The sequence below is a fragment of the Phoenix dactylifera genome, chromosome 8, assembly GCF_009389715.1.
Source record: "Phoenix dactylifera cultivar Barhee BC4 chromosome 8, palm_55x_up_171113_PBpolish2nd_filt_p, whole genome shotgun sequence".
In the NCBI taxonomy this organism is placed as follows: domain Eukaryota; kingdom Viridiplantae; phylum Streptophyta; class Magnoliopsida; order Arecales; family Arecaceae; genus Phoenix; species Phoenix dactylifera.
The window spans coordinates 25538732-25559170 of record NC_052399.1 but is presented as its reverse complement, the minus strand read 5'-3'; the positions used below and the strand labels follow the sequence as shown (position 1 = coordinate 25559170).

The 20439-nt window shown below is 37.1% G+C and overlaps 1 protein-coding gene across 1 annotated transcript; it reads right to left on the bottom strand.

Moving 5' to 3' along the window:
- Nucleotides 1-619: 619 nt before the first annotated feature.
- LOC103719258 lies at nucleotides 620-15260 on the bottom strand. Its single transcript, XM_017845747.3, has 7 exons — nucleotides 15101-15260; nucleotides 10336-10400; nucleotides 10130-10206; nucleotides 9905-10053; nucleotides 9720-9801; nucleotides 6828-6948; nucleotides 620-1156 (listed from the first exon to the last, which is right to left on the bottom strand). The coding sequence occupies exons 2-6, from the start codon at nucleotides 10367-10369 to the stop codon at nucleotides 6835-6837; spliced, it is 456 nt and encodes a 151-aa protein (XP_017701236.2). The 5' UTR covers nucleotides 10370-10400; nucleotides 15101-15260; the 3' UTR covers nucleotides 620-1156; nucleotides 6828-6834.
- Between the last annotated feature and the right edge of the window lie 5179 nt (nucleotides 15261-20439).

Genomic DNA, 20439 nt, shown 5'->3' with positions numbered 1-20439 from the left:
GTGGACGCTGATTGAAAAATTCATGGGGACCTGATCTTGTAGACTATGCTCTTATTAATGGAGTGGAAATGCACTATTTTTTCCAAATAGAAGACATGCTAAGCCATGCGATGTTCATTTTATGGCACAAGGATTGTTCTGGCACTCCATCTTTTCTGTTCTTGGAAAAACACCAACACTTTTTTTTCTTGTAAGGAATGCTGCAATTTATTGATCCAAGGGGATTACCAAATTTTAGCTATTATGAGAATGGATAAGGTTTAAGAGCGAGATTCGCTGTATCAAAAGTTGAATCAAATATAACATACCTATACAACAGTACTTATTTTTTTTTAAAAAAAAATAGGCAACTTTTTAAGCTCATATAGAGCCACTTCTCAATGTTGTGGCACATTGAATGGTCAAGAACAAATTCTATCATTTGGGTTTCAAAATGGACCACACAAATTTTTTTTTGTAAAATTTTTAACTGAAAATATCTTCTAATTTGAAAAGAATTAGATGGAGTAGATATGTCTATTAAACCTATGTCAAAAAAATATTAGCGCACAAAATATTAAAAGTGGTAGATGGCAAAGCTCCAGGTCCAGCACTTGTAACATTCCTGAAGGAATCATTGGAAGCCAACCGGTGGTCTTTCAAAATGGGCTTGCATCGACTGAAAAGGTTGTACATTTTCTGTAACCAATACAGTGATATGCAACGATCGGTGCTTTACACGTAGGCTAGTTTTCCCAAATAAACGGCCAATACTTGTATTCTTTATATGCTAACACTGAAACGTTAGATCAAACAGATTCTGCCAATATACAGTATAATCAAACTGCATGATCTGATGGCCAACAATCATTCCAACTTAGTAAAGGTTGTCGCAGCATCTGTAGTAGGACAGAGGACTTACTGCAATGCTCCAACAGAAGTCAATAGCATGGTCTTTATCAAGTTTCAAACTCTTTACATTGATGAAACACTTGAAAATATTGTACTGCAGATTCCTAAATAATGAGGGGACAGAAGGATCTTGAGCAACGGAGTGATGCCTCTTGCGATCAGTTTGTGCAGAAGATTGTTGAGCTGTTCTTTCTTCATTTGCTGCTAATTATCTGTTTTTCTTCCATAAGCTTTCCACATATTATTCATTCAATATGTCTCCAACCTACAAAAATAGAAATATAGTATTCAATTGTCCGCAAGCATCAAACTAAAGATTAACCTGTCCAATCTATGGCCTATTTCGTCTTTTCTGTAGTTCATCCATTCTCTAGGAACAAAGTTATTATACAAGTGAATGTCAAGTTGTTGGAGTAAGTGCTCATATTTAAGCAGTACACTAGTATTCTTATTTGAGTGGTACACTAGTATTCTAATGAAACGGAGCAAAGCGATGACATGTGCTTATCTTTGGGACAACTGTCTAGTGTTTTATTTTACGAAGGATGTTGATAGGAGTTGGGAGTCTGAGGCTAGGGTTAAGCATAAATATCTTGTAACCCTTGTTATTTTTGGAGATAGTGAAATTACAACCACTTCGCTCCCGTGGACATAGGCACATTGCCGAAACACGTAAAATCTGTTTTAATTTTTTTTTTCTTTGCTGCCGTAGGTGTTGCTCTCACGTGGGGGCTCAGGCGGATTGTGGGTGTTCTCTCTCCCAAGCCAAGAATACCAAAAAAAAAAAACTCAACTTACTGCCCTCCCTGTTCCCGTGTGGGTTTCTTCTTGCGGTGGCTCCCAAGGAAGGGGAAAACCCTTGAGACGGCTGACGATGACCCGCCCGCGAAGCGGCCGTTGGCATATGTTCCCCAGGCCTTTTTTATGGGACCTAAGGCCTTGGAAACATATGCCAACGGCCGCTTCTACTGCACCAAGACTGCCCCAATGCATTCTCAACTAGCATCCATGTACACTTCAAAGGGCTTGCTGAAATCCGACAATGCTAGGATCGGTGTTTATATCATGGCTCTCTTTAAGTTTTTAAAAGCCTCCTTTGACCCTTCGGTCCACTCAAATTCCCCTTTCTTCAAAATGGTGGTCAGTAGTTTTGCAATCAGCCCATAACCCTTTACACAGCGCCGATAGTACCCCGTCAATCCCCAAAATCCCCTTAAGGCTGAAACATTCCTGGGTAATGGCCAATCAACCATGGCTTCAATCTTCCTCTAATCCACTCGTACACCCTCTTCCGATACGATGCGTCTAAGGTACTCCAACTCCGATTGAGCAAAGACACACTTCGAGGGTTTGATGTAGAAGTGTTGTTCCTCCAAGATGTGCAACACAATCCCCAAATGCTTCATGTGCTCTTCCATAGACCGGGAGTAGATTAAGTTGTCATCAAAGAACACTAAGACAAACTTCCTCAAGTATGGCCTGAACACTTTATTTATTGCCGCTTGAAAGGTGGATGGAGCATTGCAAAGCCCAAACGGCATCACTAGATATTCATAGTGCCCCGAATGTGTCCTGAAAGCTGTCTTGTGCACATCTTCTTCTCTCATTTTGATCTGATGGTAACCAGCCCTCAAATCCAGCTTCGTGAACACTTGTGCACCATGGAATTCATCCAGCATCTCATCCACTGTAGGGATTGGAAATCTATCATTTACGGTGGCTTCATTCAAGGCCCTGTAGTCAGTACAAAACCTCCAAGTGCTATCCTTTTTCCTTACTAGCAAGATGGGTGATGAGAAGGGACTTGTGCTATGCCGAATCAAACCTTGCTTCAACATCTCTTCAACTTGTCTTTCAATCTCTCCTTTTTGGAAATGGGCATACCGGTATGGTAGGACATTCACCGGTGTGGCCTCATTCTTCAAATGGATGGGATGATCGAAATTTCTGCGGGGTGGTAGAGTAGCAGGCACCTCCAAGACACCCCAGTGTGCTTCCAACAAGTTCCGAACCATCAATGGTAGCCCTTCCAATTCATCTTCTGCTGTGGCTGATTGCTTGCTTTATGGCTTTGGTTTCTCATCAAAATAGCAAAACAAGTGGCCCCTCCTTTGCACCACTTTGCTAGCATATTGTCCTCGCAAGGCCTCACTTCTTTGTTGCCCATTGCTGTCCGTTTCTTTTTTTGCCCACCGAGCTTGAACTCCATGGTCATTGTGCCATAATCAGTCACCACTTTGCCCAAGCTCCGTAGCCATGCATTGCCTAGCACCACATCAAGTCCTACTAGCTGCAAAACATGCAAATCAGCCTTGATTCTCACCCCTTGGACATTCCTCCGAACATCCTTCACCACTTCTTCACATTTTAACCTCTCACCGCTTGCTATCTTCACCTTAAATGGTTCCATGGCTGCCCCCTTCAATCCCAGTTTTCTTACTATGCTAGCGTTGATGATATTATGTGAGGACCCGCTGTCTACTAACAAAGAAACCTCATGCTTGCTGACCCATGCCATCAGCCTCATGGTAGAGGGCCTTTGCACCTCCAACAACGCATGCAAAGATAGTTTGGCTTCCTCATTTTCTGCACCATGTTCAGCCCCATTTTCATGCTCCAACTCCTCACTACTCTCCTCTGAAATTCCAGCTTCAACAGCTTCATCTTCGCTGCCCACATCAAGGAGGAAAGCTTGGTCGACCCTACAACGATGTCCTCGGCTCCACTTGTCCCCACATTTGAAGCACAACCCCTTTTTGACATAATCTTGCAGCTCTTCCCTTGACAGTTTTTTGACTTCCTTGGGCCGGTCTTTGCTGCCATTTCCAGCCACTTCTTTGCCCTTCCAAGAAGCTTTCAGTTGCAAGGATGTGGTGGCCCTGTTGCTAGAATTTTCCTTGGTCATACCCCTCTCCGAAGTGTAACTTTGATCTAAGATCTCCGCCATCCTCATAGCATCCTGCAATCTAGCCGGCTGCTTGAGCTTCAATTCTTTTGCTAACTAAGGTTTCAGCCCATCTAGAAAGGTACCCAAAAGTGCCTCTTCGGACCACCCACTAACCATTGTTTGTAGTTGCCTAAATTCGTCAATGTAGGACTGCACTTTCCCTTTTTACTTCAACTTGGCCAGTTGCCCATGGTGATTTACAACCGGTGAGAGTCCCCATTGTGACATGAATTATCTTATAAATGTCGTCCACCCAAGCTTCCTTCCATCCTTCTCATATAGAGCTCGGATCCACCTGCACCAATAGCTTGCCCTTCCGTCAACATGGAAGCTAGCAAGAGTGACCCGATCAGCCCTTAGAACTTCACAAATATTGAAGTATTGCTCCGTCTTGTCCATCCACTCAGAAGGCTAACCACTGCTGAATTTGGGGAAGTCAATCTTCGGCTTCCTTAGTCCTCTCTCTTGTGGCCGTGGACCCCTAGCATCCTCCTCACCATAGTCATCTCTCATCCGACTTATCCTCCTCCCATCCATGAGACCTCTCCAGCCAATAGGCCTTCGAGCATGGAAGGGCTCCTCCTCGAGCTCACTATCTTCCTCACTATGGCTACCTCCCCTTGCACTAGGCCGATCCTCCTTTAGCCATCTCTTCACCACAACCCCTCGGCCTTCTATTCTTCCCCCTCTCCTCATTCATCCCTTGCTTGGCCTTGCCGCGAGGCATGTGACCAAGGCTCATCCTCATTAGATCTCCTATACTCTCTCTCTTTCCCCTATCCTCCTTTCAAGTCTCTCCAAGTTGACATTAGTTTCTCTCCTCATTTCAACCAGCTTGTTGGACAAGTTCTCTATGGCTTAGCTAAGGTTTGCAAAACTTCCCTCCAAGGCTTCAAGTCGTTGTTGGTAAGTGATAGAATTAGCTCCGAACTCCATTGCTTCCAAGACACCTCTGAAAGCCTCTGCTGTTGCCTCAGACCCAAATCCACAAACACCTCTAGCTTGGTCTGCTCCCAGTCACTGTCACAAGTGCCCAGAAAATTTTTGTTGTTGCCAATGCACTTGTAGAATCTATTTTGTAGCACCCAAACTGGTGGCCGCCCCTTGCTGAAACACTTCTAACCTCTGGTCGTCACCCTATGGATGAACCGACCTACTTTTGTAGCAAATGCAGCCTCCCCAGCACACAACTCAGCCACCAACACACCAAACACACAAACACAGTCTATAGAGTGCAGAAATTTAAGAACCCCCACCGATCCCAAACAAGAATCTTTTAAACACCCCCGCACATTCACAACAAGATATATATTTGCAGAAAACTTAAGAGTTCATGGTCTGCCGAACCGGTTCGGCCTGGAACCGGTACCCGGACAGCGTGGAAACCGGTTCCAGCTATTTCGGAGCCGATCCCGACCGGTACCGGTCATGTACCGGTGCGAACCGGCGGTGTACCAGTTGGTATTGGTGCGAACCGGTCGGTTCACACCGGTACATTTTTTTTCTTTAGTGGGAAAGTGCGTTACCTAGCAAGATCTTCCCCAAAGAAGATCTCAATGAAAGCACCAAACTGATGGGGTCTCACGGTCCCAAGCCCCACACCAAAACCCCCTTGCGGCTGCTCCTAGCCGGACGCCCTAAAGAGGTTGCTGCCCGAATCGATTTGGGTGGTAACGCTCGCTTGGATGCTTCCTTGTGCCGTGGAATCCAAGGCCAGAGATGGGATTACTGGCTGCAGCTGATCCCGACCTTTGGCCTTGGTTGAATTAACATTTGCAAGAAGAACAATGGTGGGAAAGGTTGGTCGATTCTATTCCAAAAGGTTACAAGAACAAAAAATAAATCTAGGAGGAACCGGGATGGATCTTTTTAGCCCAAGTCCTAGAACAAGCTCTAAGGGCCGAATACAAAGGCCTAAGCCTCCCCAAAGCCTTGGCAGCTGAACAAGATGAATATTCTAGTTGGATGCCCTAACCCTCACACAACAAAGCCTTATATAGTGGCTCCCCAAACCTTAGAGACGGCAGATTACAAGAATACCCCCAACAGGTCCAAAACTAGGCAAAAGTGGCTAAGTCATGGCTTGGCTGGTGTATCGAGTGTGAGAAAAGCTAGTGATTTAAAGAAAAGTGAGTTCTTGGAACGTGGGTTTCAATTCCAGATATTTGGCTAAACACAAGTCAGCTTTTAGAATTGACTGAAGTAACATGTCAACTTTGATCAAACATGGTTAAACACAATCACTTATAGTTAATCATGTGCAAGTATGGTCAATCAAGGTCAAGTATGGCCAAACAAAGTGCGAGAAGTCTAAACATGGTAATTTCAACTAGAGAAGATTGGGGCATCAAAACTTTTATCCAGGTCACTTTTGGAAAGTGAAGGCAATCTCATATCAACTCAACCACTTACGTAATCACATGACGCATATCGTGGATTATTGGTATATATGTTGTATTTTAAATTTTGAGGAACAATGTTCGTTATGCCATGTGTCAGTGTGTAGATAGCGAGACTATGGACTTGTCATCAATATTTTTGGTAGTGGATTTCAGAGATCCCTGACAGTAGATGTGCATCAACATTGGTGCCTCACTAGCTTTAAGATTAATGCATGTCCCATGCACTATCAGTGTAGAAGAATACCAACTTTCGACACCAATCTTGATGCACATAAATGGTCATAAAGTTGTTAGATCTAATATCAAAAGTGTAAACTCCAATGGCAACAAATATATTGGACTGGTCTTAATGTTAATTAGGAATAAAACCATAGTCAATATTTGGTGGGACATCCACATCAGGGATTCACACCATTTGTCAAAATCTACAATGCACAAAATGCCTAAAAACAAAACAGTAGCTCCTTTACATTTAATTACTAAATAATTTGCTGGGAATATTTGGGTGGACCCTAAATGCATTAAATATGGACATTATCAATTGATGCATTTAATGAGTACTATCAAACCAAGGCTAGAAAACATACCAGTGACCTATGTGGCTCTCCTGAGAAGCAAAGCCAATATATAACAGAGGGCTGAATCAATAGTGGACAATGCAACAATGAGAAATGCTACAAGAACAAGGGTGAGGCATGACGTCTTCAACTGCAGAAATACCAAAGTTATCAACGCCCGGACCAGAAACATGTTAAACTGTACAAAGTTGTTGTATAAACAACTGGAATAGCACAGAGTTTAATATCAACATTAAAGGGACAATTTTCTGCTAAGTGACTAGAAAGCATGAAATTTGAATCCAAAACTAGCATAACTGTTCAGCTTTACAAAAATGAGATTAACTTGAACCCAATAATAGAATCAACAATTTGAAAGAAACTGAGAAAACATGCACTAGAAAGCAGGAGGCTGCCACCATTATCATTGTCGTCATCACCAAAATCATCCATTTCTTTTCCCCATCAGAATGAGGTTGGTTATGCAACAAAAAACCAAGTTGAGAAGGCTCCATGGAATGATCGAGCAAAATGCATTGAATCCCATGGAAGCTTTAACTGGCTGTTGATTTAAAATAACCCTCCAATAAAGGTGATAAAGTCTTGATCAAGTTATTGCTAGGCAAGAAAGGCAAGAAGGACCTACCAAAAAATCCAAGAAGATTTGTTGGCAAGTAAGAAGGTGTACCCTACTTGTAGCAATAATAACCCTTCAAAATTCCCCTATGCTTGGAAGGAGTGTAAAGAAAGTAGGATAGAGAGGGTTTACTTAAGCAATTGTGTTCATCTCTGAGAGACATAATGCTATCCATTCGTTTTCTTTTTCCTTCGATGAGACTCATTCAGCTTCTTTACATTACTCAATGGTAGAAATGTACTTGAAACAAACAAATATGAATTAAGGTCATTTATATATAAAGAAGATAAGATGTCCAAAATAGGTGGTACAAAGTATTTGTGGCATTTTGGGTTGTTCGAGTGAGAAGCAATGCTTCTAATGCATTTATTAAAAGAACAGCAATGCCAGCATTACTGATAGATATAATCATGGTTCAATCCATATTGTAGACAAGGCTTCATTAGAAGAAAGTTAGATATTGTAAACTTGTAAATGTTCACTATCTTATATTGCTTATCCAACATGCTTAAGTCCCATCACGACAGTATCTTGTATTCTTAAAACCGAATATTCAACAAGGTTCACAAACTTGAACTTAGTTTCACTTGTGGCAATTACTTTTTGAACCATAAAGTTTCAGCCAGAAAAATCAGAAAAAAAAAGGAAAAAGAAACAGGAAAAGTAAAGAATCTATCGATCATAACATTTTAATGTGTACTATATTTCTTGCAATATTTTGGTGTATTATGTAAAGAGTTGATGATCTAAAAACTCATAAAAATTATTAAACATTATTCAGATAATTAAACTCCAGAATAATATAGAAAAATTACACAACATAAGGAATTAGTTTAGGCACCAATTTGGAATTATAATATGTGATTTGCTAAGAATGCATATAACAAACTTATGCATTCCTCTCAGAATCACAAAAACGTTTGCTATACTATTTATAAAACTACATGTCCTAATTTGTGAAAAATTCGCTTGTCATATGGTACTTACAAAATGAAAGAATGGTGTTCATGATCTTCCTTATTTTACAAAAATTCAAAATACTAACATAACTAAGTCTCAGAAAAAAGATTATATCCCCTTATTTTAAAAATTCAAATCTTGCCCTTCCAAATCTAATTAAAAGTTATGAAATCAAGATTTTCTTGCAAAGAATTCTCCTAGAGAACTAACTGAACAACCTTAAGCAAGCACATTCCCCTCCTGGAAAAAAAAATAGAAATAAATTGTAAATGAGGCTGTTGCAAGGTCTGCTGAACCGACCTGTACCGGTCGGTTTAGCCCGTACCGGACCGGTACCGAGCCGCACCGGTCCGGTACAGGGGTATAAAACGGTTCCGACCCAATATGGGTCGGAACCGTTTGGTTGGAGCCTCGTACCGGTGCGAACCGGCTCGGTTCGCACCGGTACATGTGTGAACCGGTGCGAACCGCTCGGTTCGCACCAGTATGAGCTCGAACCGGTGCCGGTTCGCACCGGTTCGCTTCTGAAAAATAGTGCCAGCGCTGTGGCACTTTGAAAATGCCACAGCACTGGCCAGAGGCTGGCACTTTCAAAAGTGCCACACTGGGGCACTTTTCAAAGTGCCACTTAACCCGATTTTAGATATTCGAGAGTTCTTTAAATGTATGTAATTGATTGTATCTTAATTTGAAAATATTTTATGTTCTTCATTTCATTATTTGAATCATTTGGAAGTAATAAGTTGCATCATCTATTTTTAACCTTAAACCTAAACATAAAAACATCAAAAATATCCAAAAGTGAAAGAACTCCAAAATAAAAAAAAAACGACGATGGGGTCGAAACCAGGCCGAATGTGCCCCATCGGTACGGTATCGGTTCGGCTCGGTTCGGCACCGGTACCGTACCGTTACCGGAGCCGACCGGTACGTCGGTACCATCGGTACCGCGAACCTTGGGCTGTTGGCCTCGCATGAGTTGATCTTGGACCGCTTTCAGCTGTAAATATAGATGCCAGATGGTAATTGATCAATTTCAACAAAATGCTAGCTGAGAATGCTGAAATTGTTGAATCTCAAGCATTTTTGGTATCCACATTTCCATTTTCAGAAAAAAGTAGCACAAGAAAACATCTTAGGATTGCATTCTCATTCATTCCCATATTCTCCATCTCTAAGACCACTAACCTACCTTTGATTCTTTTCATAGACATAGAAGCATGATACAAATTATCAAAACCTTGGGGTCTAGAATAACACATAAAAATATGCACAAGTTCATAAAAAATTCTGTTTTCTTTTTCTTGTCTCGGGGATGTAATTACCGTGCTTTGAAAGGTTGGCCACTCTATGTACCTCAGCTGACTTGGCTGCTCAGCCAAAAAAAGAGCTAATGATTTCAAACTCCTGCAGACAAGAGGAAAATAAAAGGACTTGGCAAACTTCACAAACTTGACTCTGTAAAGACTAAAGAGTGAACTTGTATCACAACCAGGAATTTATCAGTTACCAGCCAACATCCTTGATCATACTCAACCAAAAGGGTTCATGGTCAAACTCATTTTCAGACACAAATCCTTGATGATAATTCCTTCCTCTTGTTGCACAGTGTATGTTGTTATGAATGTGAAACGATCGCGAAATTCGTGTTCCTGAGATCTGCAAAGACATAAATAAAACCAAAAACCTAGAGAAAAACATTCTAATAATCTAGAAGGTACAGTGTCTGGTGGACCTTAACAAACTGATACTTGGTCCTGATGAATTGCTGGATGCTAATGGATGGTCTAAGACTGCAAAACAGAGATGAATCTAAAGAGAAATCAATAAAATTTGACAATATATATGCACATACATATGTACATATGTATGCATGTATGCATGCACGAATACTTACATGCATGAATATATAAGAAAAAGAAAAAAATGAAGAAAGCAAACCTGCAGAATAGACCATGAAACTAGCAGTCGACATCTTCTTTTGAACTAATAAATAATCAAAAACACTAACATAAACAAAGTTGATCTTCATAACCGATTTTGTATAGAAACAATAAATAACATCTAAATTGCTATTTTCACTAATTTAAAAAAATAAAAGACAAACAAAATAATAAACATTATGAAAACTTAAAATGTGCAGCGTTGTGTAGTTGGCTGCTTTTAAGGGACTAACATGCAAATTTTTTTCCTCTTTCCCTAAAATCTTTCATATTTGCATACTAATTCATGTCTTTTCTATATTTTTATTTTAAGCCCTAAAATTTTGTAACCAATCCCTTAACCCGTGCCCTCCACCTTTGGTTCTCTAGCAGCTAAGTTTCAAGCAAGAAGAAGGCAAAATAGTCAAGAAGTCAAAGTGAGTGTGAGATGGCGGATCCTTGTACCTTATTCACTATTAAGCCAAGGGCATTTTTGTCCTTCTGGAATCCCAGTTAACGTTAACCAGGATTCAGGAAGAAAACTAGCAGAAGGACCAAGTTGTACAAATGAAAAACCTTACAAGAATTTTTTTATAAATACGAAGAAGATAGGGATTAGCACACAAATATGAAAGATAATAGGGACTAATATGCAAAAAAAATCCCAAAAAAGAACCCTGCTTTTAAAAGCAAAATTCATGATTCATTTGAATATTCAGATTTTTATATAGGTTAGGACATAACTAGGTCTAAGCCCCATATAGGCCAGAACATTGTTATGTTACGAGAGAGACAAAGAAGGAAGGAAAGAGAGAGAGAGAGAGAGAGAGAGAGAGAGAGAGAGAGAGCATAAGGGCCTGTTGATATCAGGCAGAACTTACCTATATGAGATGAATAAAATACAATGTCATTTCTGTAAACTAGAGGCAAAATAGTTTACAATATTTTCCAAGTTTAATAATATTTGAATTTTGAACACAAAAAAAAAGATTTTCCTCGGTTTTCTTTAATGGCTAAAAGAAGGGGTTAATGGAAGGAAGAGCAGAGAGAAGAAGAGACGAAGATGAAAAGAACACAGGAAAGAGGACAGGAGGAATAGGCAAATAGGAAGAATGCCTAGGTGTCGGCTGCCGATGATAGTCTATAACAAGACTCCACTAGGATATTTAGGATGATATACTCGATGCTTTGAAATATATTAGAGGAAGCAATTATATTTTTTGGAATATTGATAGTCGTAATACAAGATTAGTATACCACGGAATTTAGATACTATAGTGGTAGCAGGACTAATTTTGTCACCAAGTAGCAATGTAAATTCCAGTGCTGATAACCAACTGATTGCATTGATATTTTATAAGAATACATGCATCATGTATTATCACATCTAGCATGAAAGGTTCCAGTAAATTGATCAAAGAAATTATTATACAGATCACGATATGAAGCAGCATAACAAATAAAGAATTTAGAGTTGTTCATAAATGAAGAGAACATTCTAGCATACCTATCCATCAAAAAAATAAAACAAAATTTCCAGTCAATTGTTTTAAAGAATGAAAAACGAGGATCTATTTAAGTCCCCGATTAAAAGAATAAACTGAATGAATCCTCAAAACTAAGACCTAAGTCACCGGAAAGCACTGAACCCACCATACAAAACAAGTGAACAAACACAGAAATTATGATAATTAGTGATGGCCTTATACAGTGTCAAAACTTGCAGATCCACTTGTTTCCTGTTTAGACTAAAACTCCTGATTTAGATAAACTCTTTAAGGATGGTATATATGCATCACCTCAAGCGATATGGAGCTCATCAGCTAAAATGGCAATTAGTGAAAATGCTTCCTTTAAGAAATCAACCTAAAATTTTGCCCTAATGATTAGCCAAATGAAATTCTTGATAAACACATCTCTCTCCAATTCAAGTGGCATGACTCCTCTCACTTACTCCTACCACTTTCCATTCATTTTCTCCTAAAATGTGTGAAACAAGGATTTCCTCAAGTTCCAAATCTGAATTATTTATGAAGAATGCACAAACTACATAGAAAACAGCGAAGACAAACATTGCAAAATACTTTTTCCATCACATTCTTTGCACGTGAAAAAAAAACTACAGTAAAGCCTTCTCATGGCGAGCCAAAGATTTAGTTGTCCTATATTTAGAAAACCATTTCTAATCTACAACAACCAACTAGCCAAAATGCCTTATCCCATCTATATGGGAGCAATTTAATGGATCAGAACAATGATTCATAAAGTTCAAGAACATTTTATAATAGTTCCTTGGTATGAAATCAACTCTCTAAGTTGGTAGCGAGTTACTAGCAATTACCAAAAGCAACTATGGGCATAAGAGGCACATATAGTGAAACCTAGAAGACCACTTGGCAGACATAAAGACCTCTTATCCTACTCATAGTTTAAGTTCACGCAATTGAGGAACTACCATTCTCTGGTCTGCTAGACAAGTGATATAATCCTGGTTGAGAATAGCATGTTCGGGGCATAATTTTAGTCCAATATTTTTAGTTTTTAATCTTTAGAGAGTCTTCCGAGTTTAGAATGTTCATTTTATGTCATTTCAGTTTACAGAGTTTGTTTCTATGTCTTTTGACCCTTTCTAGTCCAATGCCTGAGGTTAAATATAATCATAAGCCCTTTTAGAAAGTTAAGGTTATCTTCTAATTAAGGATGAGGGTCAACAAGTAATCCTCATCAGCACTGGGCTGTATAAGACCTTATCTCATTGCAGGAGCTTATAAGGGGTGTATAGATAATCTAATTTACACGGGAAGATGGGGGTGCCAACAACTGCAATCGGTAAAGTCATTGGTGATTAGCTACCAATGACCTGTGTTCACGTCCCACCTTCACCCTCATTTCAGCCAGGCTTCCTTGCATTCTAGTTCCCCAAAAAGGAAAGAGAAAGAGATTGACATGCATGCTAACCACACATACTCACACTCATGCACATGCAAGCATGAAGATAGAGACATAGAGGTAGTGGAGGGACTGGTGACTAATGAGAGAAAGCATCATTTGCAAAGACATGAGAGAGAGAAGAGCGAGAGATTAGACATATGGGGAGAAAAGAGAGGTAGTGGAATTTGTGGATGGAGAAAGAGAGCCCTCACGTGCCCAAGGAAAAAACATGATCTTTTGGGGGCTTGGAGTGAAAAATGAAAGCGTAGAAATTTTAAACCTTTAGGAAAACTTGTTTCAAAATTTTTTCTATCAACCTACAAGTTGAAATTTAAATTTACCAACCAAAGTCTATTTTCATTTGTATCCTTTGGTATTCAAACAAGTCCCAAAAATAGAAATTAGTGTTTTAGCTAGAATTTCTAGGAGATACCTTGGATATATACATGCACATATATGCATAAGTACACAAACATGTGTGTGTGTGTGTTGTGTCTGGTATGTCCATTAGAAGTCACAAAGTCAATCAGCAATCAAAAAAAATAATAGAGATGAAAAGAAGGGCATAGTAAATCTAGAACATTGTCAGTGACCTAGACTCAATTGTCATGATGGGACTAGATTCTGGATAGAGCAAATGACCGATGAGACAGAGCATGATATAAACTTTTCTTCCCTTTTCTGTATTTTTTTTAAAAAAATCTTCCCTTGTTCATATTCTTTCAAGTTTGGGGCAACTTGGTAAGGGGAAATTGCTGGTTGCATGAATTTAAGTTACATAACCAATAAGGCAGGTATCTTATCCACTAATTAGGCTTCTAGGTTTAGGTTTCATGGTAGATTCCTCTCTCGCCGAACTTGTTAAGACAAGAGTCAATTTAAAGGGTTGATGTCAAGCTGTGAGCCAATCTTAAAATGTCTTTGGTCTGTAGTCGCATGTTGACCTGTGATGCTGCCCCCATAAGGTTAAGCTTATTCTATCAGTATCTCTGTGATGCATCTTCCAGGCGCAACAGGGAGGTTGCCGGGAGTGTAGCAATCCAATAATCACAGACTAGTTCTTGAAAACTAGCTGTTAGAATCCAACTGCTATAGCGTGTATGGTTCTTAGCTAAACATAAAACTTAAAATTGCTACAGAATAATAATAGAGGTGCATATTTCATACCTCAATCATGATTTGATATGCTATAATTTCATCCACCTCCAAAGACAAATATTTCTGAACAAATTGCAAAACCTACCCACTTTCCAAAAACATTTAAGTAGAATTTGCAAATCCAATATTTAGATTTAGTTTTACCAAAATCCATATTCAAATCATCCATATTCAAAATCCAATCTAGAACACAAATGTTGTGGCGTCCATCATTTTATGAAATTGTCAGTCATCCAAATTCGCTGTTTCTTCAGTAACAAAGTTGGTTTTTTATTTCTGGAAGACATTACAAGTCTAATAATTTAACTAACGAACTTCAAGAATCAATTGAACTCAACACAAACTTATAAACCAACCAAATTCTGAATTACAATTTATGTGTCATTCAAAATTACTTAACATTCATCACCGACAGTGCGACCCAAATCAAAATTCAACAAATTAGAACAAATCTATTTTTGAATCAAATTAGAACAAATCGTATTAGAAGAAACTGAAAATTCAGGGAATGAGCAAAATTCATCGCACGACCAAAAACTCCAGTAATTTGCAAATCCTGACATTAGCTACTACAATCAGGGGGGTAAATCACAGCAGCGCTAATGACTCGGGTAAGGAAGATAACGGCGAGTGGTCAAGTTCGTTTGGAAAGTAATGGATAGCTCCCGGGGAGAGAAAGTGAGAGAGAGAGGTACCAATAGGAGCTGAACTCTAACTTCTTTCGATGGCCGCTGGGCGGGAGGGTTCTGAGGCGACGAAAAGAGATGGAGAGCAGACGAAGACGACGGGGTCCGGGAGCTATTCTTATCCGGTACAAGCGGTTGCGCCGCAAACGGCTCAGGTCTACCTGCGATCCATCTGATTCTGACCTAATTAGACTCTACTTGATCATCGGATGATATAAAAAAAATAAAAATCAGGCTAAGTTTGAGTTTTATTTTTCTAATCCAACTCAGCCTGTAAATCATCAAGGTCTAACTTGTATCCAGGTGCCCGGTTTGAATCGGTGCCGATCTAACTTGACTGAAAATCCGAGTCACATAAAATCTCTTTTTAAACTTATCTCTATATCTCCCTATCCATCTTCTCAAATATGTATGTGTTTCAATTATAAAAAGTTGGGCTGTAAATAAAAAATAAATGGATTATAATTATATCCGATATAAATAGTTGGGTTGCAAATGGATGAGGTCGACCTACCAGCTTATCTTGGTCCTGACCTAATTAGAGCCTACTTGATCATGAAGGCATTTGAATCGGATAGGATGATATATAAAAAAAAAAAGTCGGACTAAGTTTGAGTTTTAGTTTCTTGACCCAACTCAGCCGGTAAATCATCAGGGTCTAATTTGTATCCAAGTGCCCAGTTCTAATTTTAATGCCAAATGACTTTCCTAATTCATTGAATTTGAATCCCTACTTAAACTTATCTCTATCTCTCTATCCATCTCTATAATCCAATCTTCTCAAATATGTATGTGTTTCAATTATAGTTAATAAGTACTATTTATTTCAGTAGATCCTTATTATAATGTTCTAAGTATATGATTTATATTTTAAATACTTGTTGTTGTTTGTAAATTTGTACCATAAGAATGATGAATTTCTTAGATGAAATTAAAGTTTTTAGAAAAAAAATTCATGTTTAAGTTGATTTCTCTTAGTTCTATTTTAAAATTTTAATGATTTTATATTAATTATCAGTTATTATATTTTAGCAATAAAAGAAAAGCTAAATGGTTGACTCAAATTATAGACTCAATCTAACTAGATAACCTGTTTAATCTAAAATCTTTTTTCTGGACTCAACTTGACCGGATGCAAATACCTAATAGATTGGGTCTGAGTTTAAAATTAAGACTATGTCGAGTCTGGGTTAAGAATACCCTGGACGATCCGACTCATTTGTAACACTAGTACTACATTTGGTTCACTAGAATGAGCATTGTAATGGAACTAGATTCCAGCTTTGGCCTCATTCTAATGCTTGGTATGGGAGAATGAACTCACAATTCCTTTAGAAACATGATTCATTCATTTTGAAGGAATGGCAAATACATGGGAGCATTCATATAAAAATGAGAATGACTGATATTTTAGATAATAAACTAATTAACAATATTTACAATATAAAATAGGAACAAATATTTTATAGGAATCAATTATTAATTATCATGATATATAATAAATATATAATTTAAATTTTATTTTATTAAAAATAGTCAAATATCAAGTTGCATGCATTGCAATATTATATCAACTATTGCTTATATTCTTTTGTACCATATACAATATTATATCAACTATTGCTTATATTCTTTTGTACCATATACTAGAAAATGGGCACTATGAAATGCATATTAAATTTAAAATAAAAAGAAAATGATTAAATAATATTAAATAAAGACATAAAATATATATGAGATAATTATTAAAAAATGACTCTAAATAACAAAAATATTAAATAAGAATTAGAAAATTTAAAACAAAATAAAAGGTATAAAATGTATAAAATTAAGATTAAAACTAAGAACTAAAAATTTAATTTAAGATATTAAATATAAATAAAATATAAAATAACTGATAAATTTATAAAAATATAAAATAATATTAATAATATATGAAGTTTAATGCAAAATTAATTATATTATAATATATAACTAGTTAAATTAAATATTAAAATTTTATTAGTGCATCTGTTCCATGCATTCCTTCATTTCACATCCAAACAAGGTTATAGGAACGAACCGTTATTCTGATTTCCTGCCTTTCATTTCCATTCCCATTTTGATTTTTTTTTTTTTCATTTTTCTTTTCATTCCTTTAATTTGAACATAGCATAGGTTCAAGAGGAGCAAAGATTGTTAATATAACAATAGCGGATGGTAAATAGCAATTGATAACCTGCTGACTTGACCCAGACCCAACCCAAGTCACGAGTTTCATCCAAATGGACCTAATAACCTATTGGATTAGGTTTGAAGTTAAGTCAATTTATATTAGAAAATTCAAAATATGAACCAATTACACACACACACAAACACACACACACACACACATATATATATATATATATATATTATACATATCTATATAGACATGTCTACATTCATGCTTATGTGTGCTGTGTATCTACGTAGATATGTGTGCCTTCATATCGTGTGTTTTAGGGTTGCAAATGGGTCAAGATGACTTATGACCTGGCACAATCCTGACTAGATTAAACCTATCCAATATGTATTTAAAGACCTGTGTGTTATGTCGAATTCAAAAGTTGGACCCAATCTAATTTTGGGTTTGGGTCTTGTATTTTTCAACCCAACACTACTTGACTTAGCCTGTATATCATTTTAAGGAAACGAACTAGCTAGGGAAGGAAAGAGATAGTTATGCCTCTTGGGTTGCCGTGAGACTCCATCTACCTAGCATTCCCAACGAGCAAGAATTTTAATCGTGGGAAAAGTATTTCTTTGGCGCCCCACTTTGGCTTCAACAAGGAAAAACCCACTTTTGTGAAGCTTTACCTACGGATCTCTCTCATCCGTTGGGAAAATATTATGCATAACAATATATTCCCAACAAGAATAAATATTTGTTGGGAAAAACTACTTTTTCCTGCGCATAATCTGTGCTCCACTGGGAATATTTGCTGCGAATACCTCCTTTAATTTCTTGCAGTGTCACATCGTAAAAGTTGGCATATATATGGTGCTTCAGTCGAATATGGGAGTGCATATATATATATATATATATATATATAATGAAAACCATATCATAAACAAGTTTACTTATTTTATTAACATATCATTTTTATTGATTTATAATATATTTTTCTAACTGGATTAGGAATTTTTAGTAGTTGATGGTTGCATGAGTCACGCAATAAAGTTTTGTTTATGGACTCATTATGAGCATGAAGTTCCATTAGATCTTGAACCTTAGGTGAAGCAACTTTAGGAAGGCATTGAGCCATGGATCGATCATATCATCGGTTGGAGATAAATGGACGAATTTCAAAGTAAAATCAAATCCAAATTTTATGATAAGCACAAGTTTGTAGCACAGTACTTGGAGAAAGTACCAAAGCAAGTCAAATTAGTTCAATGGGTAGGTCTGCTTTATATGTGGAGCTTAGAGAAAGGAAAAATATGAAAAAACTCAAACGCTAAATAAACTGTAGTGTTCAATGTGATATATTTCAAATCAGTTACAATTTTTGATTCCATAGAATTAGTGACATAAATGAAGCAATTCCAAGATGAATTCAGCACACTTTGCAGGGGCGAGCATTTATCCAATGGTAGCTGACAAGTCGATATTTCCTTATTACTTAACTATTAAAAATTATTATATATATATAACTTATTTTCATTTAAAATATTGCTTAAAAAAAGGTTTGTATGCATCTAATGATATTGATGGAAAAGAAGAGAGGAGGTCCAATCACTTGAGGAAATGTCTACACAGAAATCCATTGAGATGGAAAACCTCTAAATGATGATGCTACTAAGAAAATTGTATTTTTATATTGTGTTAATAAAATATGATTGCACAGAATAACTTATCCACTTAATGGGAAAACAATATATTTAATTTGTTATTACAGGAAAAATTGAAGAACTTTAGTAGAGCAATCTGAGAGCTCTGAGAACTTGTAGGAGAGCTTCACAAATTTGAGATGCGGCCATTACCATAAGGTTATTGAACCTAGAAAAAAAATGGTCACATGTATGATTTAGGGAGAGGTGTTACACTGTCAAAGGACCATAATAGCACATCCAATATCTATGGCATGACACTAAGCTCAAAGAATGATTGTAGGAGATCCAACAAAGAGTTGTTGTGGATAAAGGAGATTGAAACTCAATAATTGCATGTCAGGATTGCACACCTAGTTTCATCATTGTTGACAATCTTTCAACGTATCACCCCAGAACAAAATATTGTTCATATTCTACACACAATAGAACCATCAGATAGTCACAGAGAAGTCATTTCTTGGTCTCTATTGAATTTGATCAGTAGTAAGCGAATTTACAATATTTTGTATATGTTTAGTATAAACTAGTTTATGATTTCCTAAGGATGTAGTGTATAAAGTCTGAAATAGTTTATATTAAGATGAACATTATTTGTCACATGTACAATATACTCATTTATGTAACTTGTTAGATTACCATTAATTGATAGAATTGCGTCTAGGGATCTTAATACTTCACACATGTGGTTAGATGCTCATCATCTATTCAGGACACCCAACTTGGTTAACATAAAAATGAATTTATTATTTTCAATAGTACTATTCAAATATCTTTGTGATATTATGAGAATTTTCTCGTAATCTTATAATTGTAAGTCTTCTATCTTTTCTATTTACAGGTAACTGCATGATATAAGCCATATCTTAATGGACTTCATCATTCTTGTTACTGTCCGGAGATGAGACTGCTTGTTTAGGTTCATAGCTTATAGTTTTACTCAATGCTCAGGCATTGACCAGGATGTTAAATTTGGATGAAATCTTTCATGTGGATTTTGTGATACTATTTTTGTTTAGCAACTACATGTGTTTGGAGGTATGTTAATTAGAATTGAACTCCATGAAAAATTCTAAATAGGATTTCAGTTGTTAAATAATTTGATTGCTTTCTACCTATTTGTAGATACAGTAACTTTCATACAGGAGGGTGACATTATAGAAAAAAGTTGTCCATGCAAGGACATGACATCAGGGATGTATCAAAGTTTGGTTATTAATATCATATATGCATTTATTTATATGTGTATGGAAGATTAAAATGTAAGTAAACAGTGTATATTTGTGATCAAGACTAATACATCAAAGGTCAAATAGTGATAATTTATCACCATCGTCACATACCGTGAATATTGTTTATCTACAATTCATCACTCATTTACACTAATGGTCAAAATAATTTTGACAAGCAAAATTTATAATGATAGTTCCAACAATCATTATATAAAAATCATACTAGTGCTTCTGACCATCATTAATTGTAGGGTATGAATTTTA

Excerpts from the sequence above, each read along its gene's own strand:
- LOC103719258 (XM_017845747.3), bottom strand. The coding sequence starts at position 10,369 with ATGTCGACTGCTAGTTTCATGGTCTATTCTGCAG. Across the intron at positions 10,207-10,335 it reads TTTCATGGTCTATTCTGCAG|ATTCATCTCTGTTTTGCAGT; the intron begins GTTTGCTTTCTT and ends ATTTCTCTTTAG. Across the intron at positions 6,949-9,719 it reads GGCCAACCTTTCAAAGCACG|TTGAAGACGTCATGCCTCAC; the intron begins GTAATTACATCC and ends GTATTTCTGCAG.